This window comes from Sesamum indicum, linkage group LG5 (genome assembly GCF_026168435.1).
Source record: "Sesamum indicum cultivar Baizhima isolate 11 linkage group LG5, ASM2616843v1, whole genome shotgun sequence".
NCBI classification, from domain to species: domain Eukaryota; kingdom Viridiplantae; phylum Streptophyta; class Magnoliopsida; order Lamiales; family Pedaliaceae; genus Sesamum; species Sesamum indicum.
The window spans coordinates 12,689,766-12,713,350 of record NC_142661.1 but is presented as its reverse complement, the minus strand read 5'-3'; the positions used below and the strand labels follow the sequence as shown (position 1 = coordinate 12,713,350).

Here is a 23,585-nt window from a genome sequence, read left to right as displayed (position 1 = left end):
ATTTAATATGTTCATGTAGATATGGTACATATAGGATCTAAGGGAGGTAGGGTCTATAGGGTTGCACTGTCATCTACTCCACCACCTATTTCACCTTCTCCTATAGCTCGAGAGGCACCCTCCTCATCCCCTACTCTACCCCCTTCTCATGTTCGGATGGAAAACATGCATGTAGCTCTATCACCAGCACCAACAATATCCTCATCACAGCACCACCACCACCACCACCACCACCATCTGCATCCATACCTAAAGTTTCGTCTAATAATGTCCCTTCAATAACTACCCCATCAAATTTCATTACCCCAAATTTTGTCTTGTAAGATAATTTAAATGTTGGGATGTTTATAAAAGTTTTATAATTATTATATTATATTTGTTATTAATAGTTATTTATTTATTACTTTATAAGGATTCGGATGTAATGAAAGTCATTAAGCCAGTTATTACCGGCTACCATTTAGGGGCATGACGTTGCTTCAAAGATATTCCACAAGAGACTACGAAAATCTGATTTAAAAATTTAGTGTGATTTAAATTTTTAATTTTTTTTCTTTTTTAATTAGTAAAAATTTTGGTTATGTTATCATATTGATGTATTATATCTTTTAGGCACACTATACATAGAATCCAATTGATGCATCCCAAATTTGCAGTAATTTTAATTTTAAGGTCGAAAAATGGATTAGGGTTGTGATGGGGCGATGTGGGGAAAAAAAAATTAGAAAGCCGATTGGATTTTGATGAAATTTGGCCGGGGTTGCAGAGTATGTGGGTTGGTGAGAAATTTCAGACCATCACACAAATTAATAAGACGAATCGCCAAAAAGAAATTCCATCTGCATCTACCATCTATCGAGGTGGTTCCACTTCTATTTCAATCACAAATGAAAGTTGGTAGCATATAAGTATTTATTTATTTATTTAGATTAAAGTAGTTTTCTTACTCAAATTTAATATATCTTTAAACTTTATTAGGAGGAATTGCTTGGTCACCGACCTTCACTTATTAAGCAGTTGGAGAAGTGTTGGAAAATAAAAGAAGGCAATTGGGCTGGCCCGAGAGCTGAGAATGTAGTTGTAAGTTTATATTATTTAAAATGAAATCTACGTAAATAGTCTAAATTATCTTGAAGTTATTTGCTAATTATATTTGTCTATGATTGTACAGAAAAATTTTCAAAAATTGAATGATGAGCATAACATTACTTCTCAATATCTGCGCGAGTCATCGTCGATTACTCAATTATAATGAGCAATAATTGTGGTTGGAGGCAATTGGAGGAGTAAAAAAATGCAAAATTTCGGGTATGAGGTCGGAGGCCAGGTTATCCACTTTTTCGAGGCCGAATCATGATAGATCAGACACAAGTTATTTTGTAGTGTTGGTTACTAATCTTTTCGAGGCGTGATTTTAGCGCCCTATTGTTTATAAATTGTTATATTTTTTGTAGAAATAATTTTAACACTGACGACATTCAAAAACATGACCATGTTGAAGCTACTGTTAAGCATTTGTTTGCACGGCCACATGAACACACATTCATTCTCTCTCTTCGTCCTCTCATGATGCTCTGTTTTCTTGTACAAGCCCGTTTCATTTCTAATCCCCAATGTTGCGACACGGTCGTGTTCTACAAACTCATTGATTTTAACCTTAATTTTAATGATTCAACTAAAAACATAATAATTTGTAAATATATTACGGATCAAAATCATGTTTTAAAAAAATTAAAGATCAAAATGAATGTTGGAGCAAAGTATTGGGATCGAAAATATAATTTATCCTTCGAAATAGTTAAATTGTAATCTACGTATCCGTGCTATGGAAAATAGACAAACAAGTCTTTTATAAAGAATAAAATAATATTTTATTTTCTATAGTTCTTAAAATTTAGCAATTTATTTATTTATTTTTTATAGGAATAATTTGCTATTTATTGCTGGATAAATTGCTATTCTTCCAATCATTCAGTGGAAATCTGGATTTGCAGCTTCTGGCGGCAGTTTGTCCGTTAATTCCAGCCGTTGTTCTTTCTTCCTCTCACCAGAGGCAGAGCAACCCACACACACTCACACCTCCATTTGTGTGAGTTGTCCACCATGTTGAACTACTCTCCCTCTGCAACTCACTGCTGCCATTTGCCTTTAGCCCCTAAACTATCTCTTCCTTCAAGTCCCTCTCTCTCCCAATCTTTTCCTTCTTCTCTCTATGTTTCATTTCCTTTTCTCCCTCAGCAACTTTCGTCTCATTATGTGTACGGGCATTTGGATATCAAGACCGAACCCGTGAGAAGGGTCTGATTATTCTTACTTTCTCTGTTATTGTATGTGTGGGATCTTTGTTTAATTGTTTTTAGCGTATGTTTGGTTCTGTTTTTGTTAATCAAGAACTGAAAAGATAGATGACGCAATGGGATGAACAGGTGAAGCAGAGGAGAATTATCAAGAGCAAACCGGTGCGGAAGGTCTGATTCCTACTCCATCTTTTGTGTATATCTGGGGTCTTCATTACATTCTTTCAGTGGTATGTTTTTGTGATCAAGGATTTTAGATGAATTACACGACGGAATCGACAGGTGAAACAGGGAACAAATAGACGCGTATGAGGTGTTTTTGGAACAAACTTAAGTGCATTTCTTGAATTTATGATCATTTGCCTAGTTAGCAGTTACCATTTGGTGTGATCTAAGTTTTCTGTTGTTTTGTGGAATTTTAGGCGAAACTTGAAGGTGTTGATCCCCTAGTTCTATATGTATGTACTTCAGGTTTTGATTAATGGCTGCATCAGGCGTTTACTGGAGTATCTTTAGAATGTGATTTTCATCATTTTTAAAAGTTTATCACTCTTCCAAATATAACAGAGAAAACAAAAAATTGAGGCATGATTTTGGCTGAAGGAAGTATAACTTATTTTTATCAGGTTTATGTGTTGAAATCTCTTGCGGTTTCTGATTATATGTGGAGCAGGGTCTCAAGATTGTGAACTCAAAAAGTGAGCCACTGAAAGTGATGATTTCTGGTGCGCCAGCTTCTGGGAAAGGGACTCAGTGTGAAATGATTGTTCAGAAGGCGAGTTGATAGTATTATGTTGATGTTATTGAAGTTCCTACAATCACCTTCATATATACATTTCAATGTTTTTGGGGTAAGCAAAGAAATGCGTGTCCATGCGAAGACCATAATGACAAAAGAATCCTGGACATTCATATCAATTTGGTATCTTAAATTACTGCTGTCGGAGTAGGAAATCTCAAAGTTCACTGCTAGAAACAGAGTAAAACATACACATACGAAGTTTTCTGGTAACTCTAGAGAAATAGATTCATAGATTGAAATGTAAAATCGTTCTTGCCAAATTAAGTTCATTCCCTAAATCCAAACTTGATGCTGATGCAGCTTGATATGGTATAATTACATTGAATCTGTTGGAGAAACAATCAGAAATTGTTGATTTACCTGAAATTCCCTCTCCACTCCCCACACTTATTTCTAACTCTAACACACAGCTCACAACAGACCATCATTTTTACAAAATTGACATCACTGCTTGGATTGGGTTATGAGGTGATCTTGAGTTGGTGTCTTCATAGTCTGCTTGGCACAATTATTCTTGATATATTTTTCCTTGACGTCTTTACCTAGAATCAGCTTATGGATCCTTCAAGTTGTCTTCCTTTTCTCGATACTGTTCCCTTTTTCTGTAACATTGGCATTGGAAACTTGCCCTGTTGATCAGCTGTTTACCATTTCATTTCTTCATATGCTATATCTAAGGAGTTATATTGCTGGTCTTTTTGCCTCGACAGAAGATGGCGCCGTAATGTATAAAGGATTCTGCTCTTGCTTGGCTTATTGAATTACAAAAAGATATCCTGACTTCCCAACTTATGATTGACTGGTTGAGGCTTCACCAGTTTTTATATATCTACAGTCATCAGATATAGCAAATTTTTCTAGAAGTTTCTTCTTTTATGTTCCCTTTTCATGAATGCCCTCCTTGGCTTCTTCAGTTTGGAGTGGTTCACATCTCAACTGGAGATCTTCTGCGAGCTGAAGTATCAGCTGGTACAGAAATTGGAAGGAAAGCAAAGGAGTACATGAACTCTGGTCGTTTAGTTCCAGATGAAGTTGTGACAGCTGTATGAAAATGTTCTACTATATATTTTCCTTTTTACTTTGTGAATGTGCTACATTAACACTTCATTTTATAGATGGTGACAGCACGGTTATCACTAAAAGATGTGAAGGAGAAGGGATGGCTGTTAGATGGATATCCACGAAGTTCTGCCCAAGCTGAGACTTTGGAGAAACTGAATATTAGGCCTGATGTATACATTATGCTTGATGTATGTCAGTATGTCTTTATGCCTTGGCGATGCTAGGGTCTTATTTTCTCAAATAACTTGGCTGAATTGCCTGAAACTTTGTTCAGCTTCAGTATTAAAGAGATTGCCAGACTGATAACAAGTTAAATAGTCCACTAAAGAACAAATGAAACATTTCTTGAAATATAATTCTTATACATGATATTTCACTATACTTTTAGGTTTGTGGATTTATTTTAATAGTTTTGATATATAAAGCTACAACTCTGGAGATATGCTGGTTTTGCTTGCCTGAATGTTTGAAACTCATTACAAAAGTAAGTGTGTTCAGTTGGAAGTTAGATTATCTTAAGTATTAGTGTTCATGCAGAGTTCTTGTATTATAAGCCCACATTAGCAGAGTATTTCTGAAAATAATTGTTGCTTAGGCAAAGGTTGTCTTTGTTTGCTTTGCTAGGAAAGTCGAGGTGAATTAACTGGAATAGATGTCATATCTATTGCATTCTAAAATCTCTATGCTCATCTTGTGTGTGCATGTGTGTCTAAAAGTTCTCCTCATAATAATCCTCATTAGTATTTGTAAACAATACTTGAGAAGTGTCATCATTGTTCGCATGCAGTTGCTTGAGACTTGAGTATCAAGAGGAAAATCTATCATAAGTTGTCTTTTTCGATTTCAGAGGATGTATTCTTTTAGACATAATTCCTCAGAGCAGTTTTTACGTCCAAAAATAAAATGAAAATGAAATAAAAATCAGGACTATAGGATTATGTCCTGACTACTAGCCTGAGAAGTTATCTCTTTAGGGAAGTTGCATTGTACCAACTTTTAACAAGGGACATTATCATTTCCTTAGGTGCCTGACGACATTCTAGTCGACCGATGTGTTGGTAGAAGGATGGATCCTTCAACAGGAAAGATCTATCATATAAAATATTCTCCACCAGAAAATGGGGAAATTCAAGCAAGGCTTGTTACTCGTCCTGATGATACTGAAGAAAAGGTATTTCTTTGCCCTGCAGTTAGAATTTAAATATCTTCTACTCGCATATACCTTTTGATCTTTATGGAACTATATGTTGTGCTCCATTGTGAAAAATGAGGACAATGTTGCTAAAACAGACATGTCGTATCTTTACTCTGACCTATGTCTTCCAAGATGCATGGAAAGTGGAAACTTCTAAAAAACATTATTTCATTTGAACAGTGGTTCAAAATTTCTACTTGGCAAAATTTAGGCTAGCTCTGCAAGTATTTCCATGAACAGTCTGGAAAAATTTGCTTGCGCACTTACATTAGTTCACCATGTGCAGAGAGATATAGCAGTATTTTAAAATTTCTACTGGGCAAACTTTAGATTAGTCTTGCTAGTACCATTTCCATAATAGCAGTCAGGAGAAACACTGCACTTTAATTTACCCATGTGTAGAGATAGAGCATAGGTGAGAATCTACTCCAAATACTCTATTTTTGTCATCTTTAGACCTCAATATTATCCATGCAGAGAAAAAAGTTGGCAAGTTATATGTTTAATTAATAAGACTCAGATAAAGGATTACTTCCAATTTAAGATAGCAACAAAATGTTTTTCTGTAAACAAAAAGGAAAATCAATCTTAAGGGACATGCAATCTGGTTTCTTATGGCTACAATAAAATTTGATTACCTGTTTCATGTGGTAAATAAGAACAATTAAAATTCAAGAAAACATACAGTTGGTTCAGAAAGATGTACAACTCATATCTGGAGATCTGTTCTGTACTGAGATGTTTGTAGTCTTGTTAATTGCCAAATCTTCAATTATTTCTCAGGTGAAATCACGCCTACAAATATATAAGCAAAATGCGGAGTCAGTCTTATCAACATACTTGAATGTAGTGAAGAAGGTATCGCAAGACTTGATGATTGTGTTACTTTTACTTTTAACTTCAGAATAAAGATCCCTTCTGAAGAACTTGCTATTGATTGCTTGCAGATTGATGGAAACCGTCCTAAAGAAGTGGTTTTTAATGAGATAGATACTCTGTTGTCGAGATTACAGAAAGATAAAGAAGAATCATCAAAATCAGGTTCAGTTTCTCATTTCTTTCATATGGAGTTTAGGGTTTTTAGGAATTAAATAAAAAAGAACTTTTGAAAGATTGCAGTCTCTTCATGTTCAGTATGTCAATTGTACGTTAAACTTGTCAGTTTTCAGAAGCATAAAGTGCATGCACGTCTTCTCCTCCTTATTTTGCCTCTTTTTGTTTCTCTGGTGAATAATATTATTCGGCTGATGTATTTTTCACCTTTCTCACAGAGAGAGTGGGCATGAGACTATATATACTTCAACTTGTTTTCCATGTTCTCAAGTAATTTAGCTCAAGCTTGAAAAATTTTGGCAAAAGTTTCATACTTGTTGCTATCTGCTTCTGATTGCTTGTAACTTTTCACAGGTAAATTAGCAAGAAGTGAAATCCAGCTTGATAGGTCATCCTCAGATGAGGTTATCTGAATGAAACTGGCTTACAAAGTTTTTAATTGTTTTAAAACACTGTGATTGGGGAAAATCAGAAAGATAATCGTTCGTACATAGTTTCATTTGTTTGGCTGTTGGCATTTGCAGAAAAATTGGAGAGGCATACCAACGAGACTGAATAATATTCCTCATTCAAGAGAAATCAGGAAATATTTCTATGCTGATGTGCTGCAAGCAACTCAACGAGCAATAAAAGATGGGAAGACTCGATTGAAGGTCATATATCTTCTTATAGTCCAGCTTATTTTGAGACGAGATGCAGTTAATAAATTTTCTTGCTTTCTTAATGCTACGTTTATTACATCATTCAAATGAAAATTTTCTGTGCCTACACATAGGGACTTTTGAAATATTCCTCTGTCAAGTGTTTTGTTCTTTATGGTCAGTAATGTCCTGTTTGAAATTTTTGTGAAATGCACATAGGAAATGCTTGTAAGCATATGAGAGAGGGAGAGAGAGAGAGAGAGAGAGAGAGAGAGAGAGAGAGAGAGGACATGTTTAACTCACCTTATGTGGGAAGGCATATATAAATATCTTCTTGCAAGGCGTGGTAACATTTAATGTGGCAATCGATGAACTTGAACCATCATGTTGCTTGGTTGTAAAATATCCTTTTTTTGTTAATTACGCACACCATGGTCTGTATTGTGCGGATAATAATTCAATTGACCAATTTGCTGCAACGTATATATTATAGTTCACTTCTTCTTAGGCACAACATTTCTGATTCACTTTCTCTCATGCGTACTTATTCTGTAAAAAATTATGTTCCTTCAAACTTTAGTATTTTGAACTTTTACCCATGAAGATTTGTTTTATGGTAATATATATTGACTTGTCCATTTTCGACTGAAGGTGGAGATCAGTATTCCAGAGTTGAACCCAGAAATGGTGAGCAACTTCATGGTTTCTTTTCCTCCATTTCTTCTTAAGATTTTTGGAGTAAACAATTTCTTGCTCAGGATGTTTATCGAATAGGTACCTTAATGGAACTTGTCCGTATTCTTGCTCTTTCCTTCGCTGATGATGGAAAGCGTGTCAAGGTTCCAATCAATCCCTACCATTTATGGACTTATTTGTTTGGCAGCTGCTTGTGTTAATCTTCTAGTTTCTTGTAGGTTTGTGTGCAAGGGTCTATGGGAGAAGGAGCGCTGGCTGGAATGCCACTGCAGCTTGCTGGAAGTCGGAAGATATTGGAGTTCATGGACTGGGGTGATGATGGTGCCATGGGTACCTTTATCAAGATTGGTTCTATAGGTAAGCGAATTTTTATTATAATTATGTAGTTATATAATTATATGTTAAGCTTAAGCTTTTTGGCAATTTACTGCCCTTTAGACGTTGCATGTCATGGGAATTGTTAATGCATTTCACTACTTCCCTTTATAGTACATAATTAGATAAAAGAATAGAATATGGTAAAAGTTAGTAATGTTGTTAGAGTGACAAACCTGAATATCCATCTTCGCTAAAATGCATGTACACCCTTGTGTTTTCATGAAGTTGCACATGTGCTCATTCCATCAACAAACCATAAAACCCTTAAGCTTTTGGATAAATAGTTCGTTATGTACTTGCTTATTATTATTTTCTCTATTTTTAATAACTCTTAAATTTTTACTGATAAATGAGAATTGTTGGTTGTGAACAACTATTAACAACCATTGGATGTCAAATTTTTATAGATGAATGATCCATATTTTTAAGAATTTTTTAACGTATATGTTATTCTTTTTATATACATATATATGTATTTTTAGAAATAGTATAATAAGTAAATAATGAATACAATAGAAACCATTGGATCTCAAAATTAGAGATAAAAGGTCCACATTTTAAATTCTTTAAAACTAATATTATGCTTATATATGCATATATTTCTTGTATTTATAAAATAACATAAACTATATAATGATGAATATATAGCAAGCATCGGATCGAAAAATTCGTAGCGATGAAGGGTCTATATTTTTAAAAAATAAAATAATTCACATGCTTATACTTCCTCAAAAGAATATCTTGCAGAAAGTTCTTTACCACTTTCAACATCCAATTTGTAAGTCAACTCTACCCCTCTTCCTCTTAATTTCAAATTATCCTCCAAGATGTCCTAGGAATGAAGAGGAAAGGATGAAAATCTCTCAAGTATTGTATATAGCAGCAGTGGGGAAGCTTAATGTTTAGTGCAATGTATGGAAGATCAGATGGTTGGACAAGCAGTGGAACATTCATTACATGATAGCAAATTCTAGTCAAGAGTATTGAGACACTGTCAACAAAATCCTGAGATACATAAAGGGTACCTCGTCAGATTGGAGTTTTCTGATTGGTATATGGATTCAGATGTTGCAGGTGATATAGATAGAGGAAAATCCAGTACATGCTATGTGTTTATACTGAGGAGTTTTAAGCTTGGTTTTGAGACTGTAGACAATTCTGGTGTTATCTACAGTAAAAGCATAAAATACATGGTGGCTAAACAAGCTGTGCAAGGAAGCAATTTAAATTAAAATGCTATTAGAGGAACTTAGAGACAAAGAAAAACGATTTTTTTGTTTTGTGACAGTTACAGTGCTTTGTATGTTGAAAGGAGTCCAGCTTTTATTCCAGGATAAACATTAGGAGCTCAATTTCACTTTGTTTGTGAAATTGTTGAACTGTGGACAAGTAGTTCACACCAGGGAGAACCAGACCTCCAAATACTGAAAAGTCCAAGTGGTGTACATTCTCATATGAGAAATATAAGCAGCATGTTAGTAATAACATAGAGAGGAGGCTTGGGGTTTTGGGGGGGGGGGGGGGGTTGTTGACATGGTTGATTCTCAATCAAACCTTCAAGTGAGAGAAATGTTAAATTGTACTTGTAAACTAAGTTTAGACAAGTGACTAAATGATGACCAAGTAGAATGAGTAGCCACAGACTTGCCAACTTTTAGCAAAAAAATTCTTTTGGGTCATAATTTTTTCGTATAGAATACAATAATGAAGTTTTTCTATTTTGCCTGTGTTTTATCCTGATCTATATAGGGTTTTCCCATCAAATTGTTGTCTTTATCTTACCTTCATTTCATTTTCATTTCGTATTTCTAGTTGTAGCACTACGCCCAACAAATCATGCCTTCAATTCTTGGACTTGATATGTGTTAACTGCGACCAACATGTCATCCACGAGTAAAATGATAAAATCTCCATTAACAAGCACCTTAAATAGGAACAAGGATTTGCGAAGTCTGTTGTACTCAAGGCTCATGATATATAGGAGTTTAACAACACATCACTGCCTGTTTGAGACCTTACAGAGATTTATTCAACCTACAGACCAAGTTCTCACCATAAAACCTTTTCCCCATCGAATCTCTTCGTCAAGATCACCATGAAGGAGAGCAATACTCACATCTAGTTCTATTTGCGACATTTCCTTCCATTCTTAAATACAATCTACTCCATATCTAATCCATTTCTATTGTTGCTATTTAATTTAATAGCTTCTGCATAGAGCACACCAGCATAGCAACATTGCAGGTTTCTATTCAACTGAATTTATATATGCCTTATGTCCTTTGACCATTGGCTTCATGAGGATCTCATCCATTTATACCAGCATGAATATGTATAATGTGTTCTGCAGGTGGCAAAGAAGTAGAAGAGCAGGATGACATGTTTATCTTAGTGGCTCCTCAAAATGCAGTAGGAAACTGTATTATTGATGTAAGGAACTTTAGACTGAGTTTTGCATTTTGCTTATTTCAAGTTCACCTTGTACAGGTGGTTTATTGCTTTACAATTCACGTTCTTTTTGGAGTCTAATAAATAATAATGCAGGATCTAAGAGCTATGACTGATGCTGCTGGTCATCGTCCAGTCATTCTTGTCAATCCTAGACTGAAGGTTAGTTTTCAAATTGTTAAGAATGAGTAATTGATTATTTAATATAATTATACAATCATAATTTATGATTTGATTTTGGATTGGTTTCCTTCTTTTTCAATTATTTACATATGTAATTCACCTATGTTGTTAATCTGAAATCAAAAGAGAATAACATAACGTCACCCTTCGGGCTGTTTCATGGACATAGGCCATACTCTGAACCATGTAAATTCCTTGTTTTCCTTTGATTCTTCACGTAGCTAAAGTTTTTGACAGAAATCAAAACCTGGATTTCTTATTCAGTGAGGAAATGAGCAAAACTGAGTGAATGCCCATAAAATCTTGAGCAAGGGCTTGTGCTAGTGTGCAGGACAAGGTTAATTGAACCGAATACAATGATCAGTGTGCAAGCTGAGCTATGAACAGGATGTAGTTTACGTGCTTTTGAGTTGAAATTAAACTCTGTGTTCTTAAAAACTTAGTCAGTTTCTAAGTAAATTGCATAATGAAATTTAGCTAGGTTTATCTTGTTTATTATTTTCAACATGTTTTCAACCCTATTTCTGAACCTGTTCTGAAAAATTCATAAAAATGTTAGACCTTGTTCAAAAGAAAATAACATGCATTCAACCTTACTTCTGAACCTGTTTCAAAGACTTTATAAATCAGCCTTGTTCAGCAGAAATCAGGAAATTAGAACCTTTCCTTACCCACCAGACTAGGTTGACATTGACATCAGCTTATGCTTTTTGCGGCCCTACTTTTCGAGGCTTGATCATGCATCAAGATTCGAGTTGAATGATGGTTACATGCTAAGGGTTTTGGCAGCCAAAAACAAAATTATATAATATTCTAGTCTGTGAAACAAATTGTCAAATTTTGACTTAATAGCTCCCAACACAAACTTGGTATCATTGTTAAATGGCTATCAGCCACTCCTCTCCAAGCTTGACCTCTGCTCAATCGATCCTTTAGCTGGGTCAAGTTCAACGATATCAAGGCAAACCTACGCATCGGTGGAACTCGGCTTGCACCTCTTATGACCATTCCAGGCTACTGTCCATATTCGATTAACATACCAATTTCTACTAACACCTTGATATCATTTAAGTACAATCTCCATCTCATCTTGCAAAATAATTCTAGCATGTTGAAAGACTGATTATTGATTCCAGAGTTAGATAAACATGTTTTCAGCGAGTTAATACATTTCTACTATAATGGATACTGTAGTTGCTATAAGTAAAACTAAGGGGTTTTCTCAAGACTTTTCCTTGATAGCATTCAGAATGCATGCATCGACATAGCCGATGCATAAAAGGCACCTAAATTTGAAACTGTAGCTTTATCAACTAATTTCCTGAGATCTTTACCAACCCTTTGGTTCACATAGTGTATTGTATAGCTGATTGCTCATCAAAATTCAGGCAACTTGGGATCGACCACCCTAATTCTACGCTGGTCTTTCAGCAATATTGTATCCGCGCAGCATCTTTCACTCTTTGTTATGCTGGAAAAATTTTATTACCTGATATTGACATTGTGAATGAGTACTCTATCAAGCTGCAAGTGCAAGTCCAAGTCCAAGTCTTACACATCTGCTGGGAAATTGGATTCTAGTTATTGTGTTAACCGGCTTACGATATGAATGTGAGCATTAAGAAACCTGAAAAACGAAGATGCTGGACTAACTGCTAGAAATTAGAAATTGGAATAGAAGACATGCAGAAAATAGTACTCTAAACTAAAGTTCCTTTTTCTACAGATTGAATGTTGTCACATTGTTAGTGTAAGAAACGTGGTCTTTCTAATAGCAACAATTCTAACAAATTATGTATTAGTGGAACAGCTAGTATGTTAGCTTGTAGCTTCCTTGTATCAGAGAATTAATATCATACAAAAAAACTCACACACACACCTTGTTCTGCTACCCGTCGAATATGTTTCCTGCCAATTGTCTAACAGGAAAACTGATGTACTTGCATTTCTGAATTGTTTAGGATTTACCAGGTTCAAGTGGTATCATGCAAGTAAGTGCTGACCATCCGTAGCTGTGATTGCATATTTCAGCATCTTTGAATGAAGTTCTTATTTATGATTTATATGCAAGACGATGGGTCGAGAGAAGAGATTAGAATATGCTGCTTCCTTCGAGATATGCTACTCCTTCCGCTTACTCTATTATGCCGGCACTCAATATCCTATCATGGGTGCCCTCAGGTTAGATCTTCACTGATGTCATAGCTTTCCTGAACAGTATGTCTCTTAATAATGTCTGCCCATCATTTCCATCTAACTTTCTCCTTCACTTGAGATTACTAACATCATCATGTACTTCTCATTTTGACCTGTGTTTATTATCTTAAAATACAAAGAAAAAATAAAATACCAAGTACCAAAAGTCTAACAGCGCTTGTCTTCATGTGGGGCTACAAGAATGAAAATGTTTTCAGGCGTGTAAGCGCCAGCGGAACTAACAATATAATTACTTCGCAGAAATTTAAGGAAAAACTAATTGATGCTAGTAAATTTTACTCGAGTAATCTGAATAGGTTTTTCTTGCTCAAGCTTACAAAGAGTACTTCTCTTATCAGGATGTCTTACCCCTATGATTACGAGTTATACAAAAGGGTAGATGAGTCTCCTAAGAAGGAGAAATACGTAATCTTGTCAAAGTTTCCAAAGAGACCTAGTGGTGAAGAAATCAATGATGCATTCGAAGGAAAGACTAGGTAATTCATAAATAATTGCATTTATATACATCAGAAATTGACTCCTTAGCTTTCAAGTTTGAGCAATGTGATAGATCATTACTCATGCTAATGTTGTTACTTGCAGAGATAAAGCCAAAAGAGCAACAGGAATATGGTAAGAACTCCTTGAAATTTAGACGTTGAAGAATCATATTACACTTTAGGTTCATGTTTTACATTGTAAATTTCCTCCTAAAGCTCAAATGGTTATAAGGAATCTGTAATATAGCACATGAGAGAAGAGGTGCTACTGTAGCTTTCTAAACTATATGCACAAACCTGAAGGAGTGCATCTGTACTATCCATATTTAAACGATCATCGACCATATGATCATTAAAATGGCCTCTAGCACTTATGATTATTCCCTTGCAGGGGCTTCTTGAGCGGCATACTTTGAGATATCAGCAAACGAGTATCTCAAAAGCTTGTTCCTAAAGCAGTATCAGCACCATTGGTTGAAGATTGAATCTTGTTGGTTTACGGGCGATTCATGGTATCTGTTATTCAATATGTACATACATACGAACCTTTGTTAGAGTTTGTCAAGATTCTCTAGAACAGATATATAGTTAACAATCGGTTTACTTGTCCTAGAACTACCTAAGGCTTTTGAGTTTCAATCTCATCCTGATTCTGTTTCTTCTTTTCACGTAGTATAAAGAACTGCATGAAAAAGGATACTCAAGAGTTTGTGGTTTAGTTATGGCTTTCAGTGTAACTCATAACTCAACTAGGGACGGCAATTGGGACGGATAAACGATACCCTGCCCACAATCCAACCAGAATGGGGATGATTCGGGTCTAAATAATCGAGTTCAGGTTTGGGAGTAAGTTTTAATTTTTTTAAACCTAATGATCTTGTGTTTTCTGCAATACCGCCCCAGATAATGTTTATATACATGGTTAACTTATTTAAAAAAAATTATTTTTAATCAATACATGAATTTTGAAAAATAAACGAGTTCCTCTAAGATTCATTGTTCGAAAAATTACTTATACTTTCCTAATTTTAACGTAAATCTAACAACAGTTTATGGATAAGTGGATAATACAATTTTTCAAATTTCACCATTCATCTCGTTCGATTTTTTTATAATTTTTTAAAAAATAAAATAAAATAAATAAGGCAAGCACAAAGTTTGCAACTCCAGACTTTCATTTAGACTATATAATTTTATCAAACATCAAATAGTCATTTATAATTTTTCACGTTAAAAGTATTTGTGACCATAATATAATTTATTGAATATTAATAATCAACAAATTTATTTTTTAATTAATTAAAAATTCAAATATTACAAATTAGACCGATCACATCAAGCCTGAAGATGGGATGGGACGTGTAATGAGATCAAGCGGATTTCCCGTTGGATAAAATCCGTCCGATTGTCATTCCTAAACTCAAATCCAAAGGCAAAAGTGCCGAGGGATCCAGATTGTGAGTAGGAAGTGATTGATGAATATTTCATGATCACTTGAATTGAACATTTGAGTTAAAATCTGAATAAGATGGCTGAAATAAAATTAGTGAAAAAATGAGGGACCGAAATGCAATTAAAACTAGAGGTGATTAGACTTTGGTTAAATCCAAAAGAGAAGTGACAGATCCCAATCTTTCCAAAAGGCGACCAACAATAGCATGTGAAAGAAACCAGAAAAGCGCACTAGCTAGCTAGCACGTTTCTTCATTTCCTCCTTTTCAGCCTTTATGATCAAATTGATGAGTTTTTCTTTGTTTCTATCATCAAAAAGGGAAATTCCTATCTCTCCCTTCTCTATCACAAATTAATTATCGGGTAAATTATAATAATTTATTTTTAAAATTTTGATGTAATTATAAATATTTTTTTTTTATTTAAAAAATTATCAATAATCTTTTAATTTTAAAGATCGTATAACAAAGCTCAATTTATTAGATTTGGTTAAATTTTCGTTCATTTTTTTTGGTGAATTGACCAAAAATTTTTATGGACAATGAATTATAATTATCTTTATTTTTTAAATTTTATACAATTTTTTTTATGGACTACATAGATAATTTTTTTTACAATTTAAAAAAAAAATCATCCACCTCATTCGATTTTTTTAATAATTTTTAATTTTTTTAAATTAAAAAATATTGTAAGGGCAAAGTTGACTTTTGCAAACTATCATTCAAGAATTACATAATTTTATCAAACATCAGGTGGGTATTTGTAATTTTTCAAACAATGAGGAGGTATTTGTAGTTACACATAATGTCAAAGGAGCTCACTGTAATTTATCCTAAATTATATCGTGATAATTGATTCAAGCTCGATATTATTAAAGCCCGTCTTCACAAGTTATCTCCGTAACTTGTTGAAATCCTGAAGTTAAAAAACAAGACTAGAAAAACACTAAACAGGGCCCACTTCTAATAATATAATGCTTAAAGTTTAGACAGATCGATTCGAGAATATCCAAAGAGTGAATAAATATGGGCAACAATACCATACTTAATGTTCAGAGTTATGATGTATTTATAGATAAAGTCTATTTAAACCAACCACGTAAAAAATAACATAAATAATCGAGTTTCGTTCATCAAACGTAAATTAAACGGCTTCTATATATACATGGTGATATCGTGGATTTAAATTCAGATTAATTTGACCCGGATAAATATACGTGGATCCTTTAAATACCTTCAGAATTTGGGGTATTTTGATCATTTTCTTTTTTTTTTATAATTATATTATTGCCAACTTCACCATAAGTGGATGGGACATGTTATAAAACGTTCTAATTTTTTTTATACATTTCATTAATGTAATCATTTAGTATATTAAGTGGAGGTTTGGCAACCTAAAAGATCAAGCAATTAATTATATTTATTTAATAATAGTTTTTTCATATGTTAAGAAAATAATACTTTTGCTACTTTTAAAATTCAAAAACAGGTCTAGCAGTGTTCGATTTATTACCATCCCTAATAAATTTTATTTATTTATTTGGACCATCTCTATTAATAACATTTATGCAAGCTTGACACATGTATTAAATTAATTAATTGTAGTATAATCTAATTTCATAGAATCTAGAAAGAATTACAGTTAAAATTCGATTTTCAATTAAAAGAATCAATTATATAATAAATATATTATAATTATACTTGACAATACAACAAATATAAATCGGGATATGGTTGTTTAAATTCAATTAAATTGAAATTTTTCCGAAATTTTTCATGTACTAGTGTTTCCATGAATAGTGTAGTAAATTCGAGTGAATCTTGTATCATACTTTTGAGTTATATATTAATATCAATGAGTCATTGCTACACGTTCGTATAATTAAATTAAATTATAATTTAAAATTATATATGGCGGTACACAATACATGCATGAGCATGATGTCAGTATGTAACACGCAAGTATGATACAAGATTTGTTACTGGTAAAACTACTTTGATAGCAATAATAGGTTTGGGCCAAGAATGGTGGTTGGCATTTGCCTATTCACTTTCTTGTCTTCTAACAACTCACAGCTCTTGCACCTTTGATTAGGAAACTCTGATAATAAAGTGTGAAACATTCTCTCTCTCTTTCTCTCTCTGCACTGTGTGTACTGTGTGTTTGTGAGAAGTGGAAAAAATGGCAGGAGGGCCTCTTGCTCCTGGCTATGTAGCCAAAGAAAGAGCTGAGCAGTACCAAGGAAGAGTCACACCTTATGTTATAATCACATGTATAGTTGCTGCTGTTGGAGGATCACTCTTTGGCTATGATGTTGGAATTTCAGGTCTGCTCCATTTTTATGATCATAATCGTGAAGGAATTTATAGTTTATTCCAATCATAATTGATGAGGGCTTTTTTCGTTTACTGATTCTCAACAGGAGGGGTGACGTCGATGGACGAATTCCTCAGCAAGTTCTTCCACACGGTTTATGTGGACAAGGGCCGAGAGCAAGAGAACAACTACTGCAAGTACAACAATCAAGGCCTTGCAGCATTCACCTCGTCGTTGTATCTAGCCGGTTTGGCAGCTTCTCTGGTGGCATCCCCTGTCACGAGGAAACACGGCCGTCGTGCAAGCATAATCTGTGGCGGGATGAGTTTTCTAATCGGGGCTGCTCTCAACGCCTCTGCTGCCAACCTTGGTATGCTTTTATTAGGACGTATCATGCTTGGCGTTGGCATTGGCTTTGGGAATCAGGTACGCCTACTTGAACAAAATAATTTCTATAATAAGTTAGGTTGAACAGAATGAATTAAGGTTGTGTTTGGATTCATGGATTTACACTTCGGAATTCAAATTCATAATAACAAACGAACTTTGTGAGTGTATGCCCCGGCCTATATCTAAGTCTATCTTCACACTTGAAGGCAGTTCCGTTGTACCTGTCAGAAATGGCACCGGCGAAGCTGAGAGGAGGGCTTAACATGTTGTTCCAATTAGCAACAACACTAGGAATCTTCACAGCAAACATGATCAACTCTGGAACAGATAGAATCCATCCTTGGGGATGGAGGCTCTCTCTTGGCCTAGCTGCAGCTCCTGCTTTCCTTATGACTATTGGAGGTGTGCTCCTTCCAGAGACGCCAAATAGCCTAATAGAACGCGGGCTGGAACGACAAGGCAGAGAAGTGCTGGAAAATATCAGGGGGACTAAAAACGTCGATGCAGAGTTTGAAGACATAGTCGACGCGAGTAAGCAGGCAAACGAAATCCAGCATCCATTTCGCAACATTCTGAGGAGGCGGAGACGGCCTGAGCTCGTCATGGCGATCTTCATGCCGATGTTCCAAATCTTGACGGGCATAAACTCTATATTGTTTTATGCGCCGGTACTTTTTCAGAGTATGGGGTTTAAGGGGAACGCTTCTTTGTACTCGTCTGCTTTGACTGGAGCCGTGCTTGCTACATCAACACTAGTGTCGATGGCCGCGGTTGATAGATGGGGTCGACGAGTTTTGCTCATTAGTGGAGGCATTCAAATGATTGTGTGCCAGGTAAAATATTTGCTACTTTTGTTAATCTACGTGCTCTTTAGATTGTTATTAAAAATTACATAAACCACCAAGACTGTTCGAATAATTGAACAACCACCCCATGCCAACGAAGTTTTCATTACCATGAGGGACCCTTACTATAATGAGAACATAACCAATTAGGATATCTGTGTAATTATTTAAAATATAAGGGACAATTTTTGCGATTTTACCATAATCGAAGGGGTGTTGTTCTAATTATTCCCAAGTAACATAAACCCTTATACTATATATCTGAATAAGTGAGGGTGTTTGGGTGAACTTATACGCTTTTCAAAGTCTTACAAATGTTTGAAAACATATAAGATATTGAAATAGTTTAAAATTTAAAGAAGAAATTTATAAGATCCAAGAATAAAATGTTAAGAGCTTTCAAACTCTTTTTGAAATAGTAAGAAGTTCCCAACTCATTTATTTAAAATTTTAACAAACAGTTATAACCTTGATCATATTAATTATAAATTGTCATTCCTGGATCTTATAATCTCTATAAGCTTATTTTATCCAAACACTTTAAGAGCTTGTATAGAATAAGATTAACGTGCATGTGACCCAAATAAATTAAGGATTCTAACCTATAAGTATGGATGGAGGTATTTTTGGTCCGATTGGAAATCATTATTTACCATGATCCCCAATTTATTCGTGACAAGTGCAAAAATTGGCAAATTCCAATCAATTTTATCGTCATTAATGAACAAATTTTTTTTAGTTATTGGGTCGATTTGCAAAACTGAATTCCAACAGGACCAAAAATACCACGCCACCATACATACAGGACAAAAACTGCATATTACCTATAAATTTATCCAAACACCCTAGCAACTTCTCATAAAGAAGAAGCTTAGTATAGAATTTTTCTTCCTGAAACAGATCATTGCTGCAGCAATCTTGGGCTTGAAATTTGGCAACAACAAAGAGCTGTCGAGGGAGTATTCGATCATCGTTGTAACGACGATCTGTCTATTCGTGGCAGCGTTCGGATGGTCATGGGGACCCCTCGGCTGGACAGTGCCGAGTGAAGTCTTCCCGCTTGAAACTCGTTCTGCAGGCCAAAGCATAACGGTGGCTGTGAATCTGCTCTTCACTTTCATCATTGCTCAGTCCTTCCTCTCGATGCTGTGTGCTTTAAAGTTCGGGATCTTCCTTTTCTTCGCCGGCTGGATTGCCGTCATGACTGTCTTCGTGTACGTCTTCTTGCCGGAGACGAAGGGCGTCCCTCTAGAGGAGATGGTGCTCCTGTGGCGGAAGCATTGGTTCTGGAAGAGAATTGTGCGTGAGTATGAAGAAGCAGACGCTGATGAAACTAGGGAATGCATTTGAAATTCCTACACATGTGTGTGTTGTTTCAGGACAACCTTGATAGCACCTGATTTTAAGGAAATAATATGCCATGGTAATGTAGGACTAAACCAGAAAAATGTAATTTTGGTCCTGTAATTACAGTGGGTAGTAATATTTATCTTTTTTAATTTCAAATTTGGAATTGAGGACTGTAATTAAGAAAAAAATCAACGTAGTTAGTTTAGATGTCGCTGGAAAATGCTAAATTCGTCGGGAATTAAAACATGCTTGGCACGTGACCCTTTGATTCGAGGACCTGTTTGTTTGTCTTTTTTTTTTCAATTTTCAGTTTTCGAAACCGTAACTGAAGTGAAAACATGTTCATTTATACGTATTTATCGATATAAAACACAATCTCATTAACTAGTTCAGATCTATTCTCATTTCAAACAAAAATTTATACAAAATTAAAAACACTTATTTTCTACTAAAAACTGAAAATAAAAATGTGATATTTTTGCTTTAGTTGCATTTAGACTATATGTGCCATCCCCTACAGTTATATAAGACTAAAATTGCCTTTTTTTTCATATGTTTTATATGCCATGTCAGCAAAAGTAGCCGAAAAAATTAAAAAAGCTCAAAACTAATTAGGCCACATGCAAGATGTGTGACAATTTTTAGTCAAATTTATCTTTTCTTGATGAGATTTGGATTGATGTATCATTTTTTTTATTGTGATTTCTAAATCAACACAAGACTAAAAGTGTAGTTACTCTATACTTAATGGACCAAAATTTCATTTTCCTCGTAGTTGAACGTAGGCAATGATGGGCTCTGAAAAATTTACCCTATCGCATGAAACGCATTTTTAATTTCTAGCACTTTCTTCAAATGTCTTCTATTCTCTTTTCTTTTCTTTTCTATAAGTCCTCTTTTAATTTAAAATGAGAAGATATTTGTACCATTGCTCGATTTATGCGTGTCATTCTTGTGCAGGGACCATACTAATCTTCTCTGTATCGTTTCAATTTCATCGGATGTCCCCAAAGGGACCAAGATATTTGTAGCTAGTCCTTAAATTGATAGTTAGGTAGGGGTTTGCATTCAGTACAATTGAAGAAATTTTGGTAAACGAAAGTTGTGTAGCGAATCAAATTATTTGATTTGATAATTTACGAATTTTTTGTTAAATTCAATTTAATGCATGGTTAAGCAAATTTTGATAAAGAAAAAGAAAAAAAAATAAAAACAATGTATTAGGTATAAGAGAATCAGTATTTAGTTTAGTTCGATACTAAAAATTAAAATAAAAAATAAATCGAGAATTGAAATTTTCAAAAGTTTCAAATGGAATAAAGAATCGAATTTTATCCAATTTATATAAGAAATTTGGATTTTAATCTTCGAAATTCATATTTCAACACAATTCGATCAATTTATTGAACTGTGCATATCCCGATAACTAATTCTAATTTCTTTCAAAAAATTTATGTAATTAATTATAGCTATATATCTTAGAGAATATTTTTAAAAACTTATAAAATATTTTAAAAATTCAGTTTAAATACACAAAAGTAACCTTATTTCTTAATAAAAGAATAAGTCCATTTCCGCCGAATGTAGCTCATCTAAAGTCCAAATTTTGACAAATGCAATACCAAATTTATTCAACATAAAAACTAATTAAACTTTATGATATTTTTCATATATAAATGTTAATAAATATATAAAGTATTAGTGCGTTGTTGTATTGATAAACTAAAATTTCCATAACTTAGAGGTTTTTCCACTTTTCTTGTTGGTTACGGAATTATTACTTTGGGTTCTACAACTTTTAAAAAATAGCATTTTTTATCTTATGACAACTTTTTATTAGATATCTGATATAAAAGGCCACTTGGCCTAAAGTGTATGAGATAAAAATTCTAATTTTTTAAAAATTATCGGACCAAAGGTAAAATATTGTAATCAATTGAACCAAAACTATAAAGACACTTAATGTCACGTGCTCATTTTTTGTAAAAGTGGTTAGGGGACAAAAAAATAGAAATTTCATAACTAATAAAATAAAAAATAAAAAGATTCTAAATTATGGGACGAAAAATATAAATTTCCCAATATTCATATTAGAAATAAATGTGAAAGAATACTTCTAAATATAAATTTTTAAATAAAGAAAAATATTTTAAAAAGAAATTCCTTCTGCAATCAAATATATCAAATTTGACCACAAAATTTTATTCCACTTGAGAAACTAATTAAATAATGTGGTCATCTAGTTTATATTATAAGAATAAACAATCATAGAGATGCTAGTAAATATCATCTTAATAATATAAATATTATTTATATTACATAAATTTATACTATTATAGAAAAAAGGGTAAATTATAATTTGCTCTCTTGAACTATTCGTCGTGTAATATTTATCTCTTTGATTGGACAAAAATACCCCTCATGCCTTGAACAATTATTATTTGCAATATATTTTAGTATCTTGCACATTAAATCATCACCAAATTATTTTTAATTATTTTTTTTAATAAGTGGAGTAAGAATTAATAAATATATATAGTTGATATGTACGGCCCAAAAGCACTTGGACCAAGAGAGAACATGAAGCCCACGCTGAGCCCATCAGCTCATGATGGAGACGGCCCACTGGAGGATTACCAGACTCGGCCCAAGAGGCAAGTCCAGTAAAATGCTTGACAGACCCCAAACCTGCCTTCAAAGCCCAACCCAGGAGAATGGAAACGTCACCAAGACTCAGAACTCCTTAACCTAGAAGGATCCCTACAGAATAAGAGTCATCACAAGAAAGGAGCTCTCTCCCAAGCAAAGACGTGCTAATCAACTAAAGATAAGACGAAATTGTGCCTATCCATAGGTATCTTGCCCCTTTTTCTGGAAATACAGGTAACGTCCAGAGTCCCTATGGAGGGGGACGCCCCCTCTATAAATACAGGCACCATTCCCCGATGGGGACACCTTTCAAAATCTAAAAATTGCTTCTCTGCTCTTGCTGTAGCTATCTACTAGCATTATAACCATATTTCACTCACGAATTTATTAATTCTATCTCAATTTCTCATCACGATATATTTTTACAATTACTTAATCCTAATTCTGGGACTAACTTGAGCGTCGTAGTGCTAAAGTGTTATTTTGTAGGTCCTACTTTTCAAGTTCTTTTACTCATTCAGCTCAAGACCATCATCAAAATCCAAAATCGTTGGACCCGTGCTAAAATCGCATGCATCAATTAGTGCCATTTGTGGAAAATTGAGTTAAAGATGTGAGTTACCATGAAAAACCCCAGCAATCCCACTAACAAACAAAAGGCCATGGAGACACCCAACAACAATCAACCTTTGTAGGTTGTTGCAGGAACTTCCCTGACCCCGATTGGTGGAGGATCCACCCCAACCTTGCCTGCGCAAATACCACCTTCCAAAGTTTCGGACTGTATGGTTGATCCTCCAAGACAAAGCACTTCCTCGGACACCACCTCAAGAGAGCCTTCTCCAGCTTTGTTAGGTGCAATTTAGCAGGTGGTCACAACAGCAATTCCGCAGCAAATGGAAGTGCTGGTTCCTGCCCGCTCAACCCTCGCAATGGAAGCGGCATCCCCAAAGGAGGAGTAGAAGAAGACTTACCTGAAGGAGACATCCATGTATCCCACGCCCTATTGATGGAGAAACAGGTGCTCCCTCCAGCAGCTCCCCAGGAGATAACCCGACAATTGCTAACAACTGGAATACCTCCAAAAAGGTCTGTAAGATATCCAACAGCATATAGCAGGGCCCCCCGAAAA

At 34.5% G+C, this 23,585-nt stretch overlaps 2 protein-coding genes and 1 non-coding gene across 5 annotated transcripts; 2 read left to right on the top strand and 1 right to left on the bottom strand.

Annotated features, from left to right (window-relative positions):
* Positions 1 to 1,959: 1,959 nt before the first annotated feature.
* On the top strand, positions 1,960 to 14,119 carry LOC105162281 (adenylate kinase family protein). Of its 3 annotated transcripts, none has more exons than XM_011080285.3 (20): positions 1,960 to 2,298; positions 2,427 to 2,468; positions 2,971 to 3,072; positions 4,014 to 4,142; positions 4,215 to 4,349; positions 5,186 to 5,332; positions 6,140 to 6,214; positions 6,304 to 6,397; positions 6,764 to 6,813; positions 6,934 to 7,062; positions 7,702 to 7,737; positions 7,809 to 7,889; positions 7,965 to 8,103; positions 10,475 to 10,554; positions 10,669 to 10,734; positions 12,717 to 12,746; positions 12,827 to 12,936; positions 13,311 to 13,448; positions 13,555 to 13,584; positions 13,843 to 14,119. In XM_011080285.3, the coding sequence occupies exons 1-20, from the start codon at positions 2,104 to 2,106 to the stop codon at positions 13,865 to 13,867; spliced, it is 1,833 nt and encodes a 610-aa protein (XP_011078587.1). In that variant the 5' UTR covers positions 1,960 to 2,103; the 3' UTR covers positions 13,868 to 14,119. The 3 variants fall into 3 exon arrangements, with proteins under 3 accessions (XP_011078587.1, XP_011078588.1, XP_088736627.1); XM_088880501.1 differs by having other exon boundaries at positions 2,211 to 2,327; XM_011080286.3 differs by lacking the exon at positions 7,809 to 7,889.
* Positions 14,120 to 16,881: 2,762 nt separating this feature from the next.
* Positions 16,882 to 19,960, top strand: LOC105162282 (sugar transport protein 7). Its single transcript, XM_011080287.3, has 4 exons — positions 16,882 to 17,229; positions 17,326 to 17,645; positions 17,816 to 18,442; positions 19,355 to 19,960. Exons 1-4 carry the CDS (start codon positions 17,085 to 17,087, stop codon positions 19,802 to 19,804), a joined length of 1,542 nt encoding a protein of 513 aa, XP_011078589.1. The 5' UTR covers positions 16,882 to 17,084; the 3' UTR covers positions 19,805 to 19,960.
* A 758-nt stretch (positions 19,961 to 20,718) lies between these two features.
* On the bottom strand, positions 20,719 to 20,821 carry LOC148788144 (U6 spliceosomal RNA). The gene has a single exon (XR_016065648.1). It is a non-coding gene; the product is annotated as a U6 spliceosomal RNA (small nuclear RNA).
* Positions 20,822 to 23,585: the final 2,764 nt, after the last annotated feature.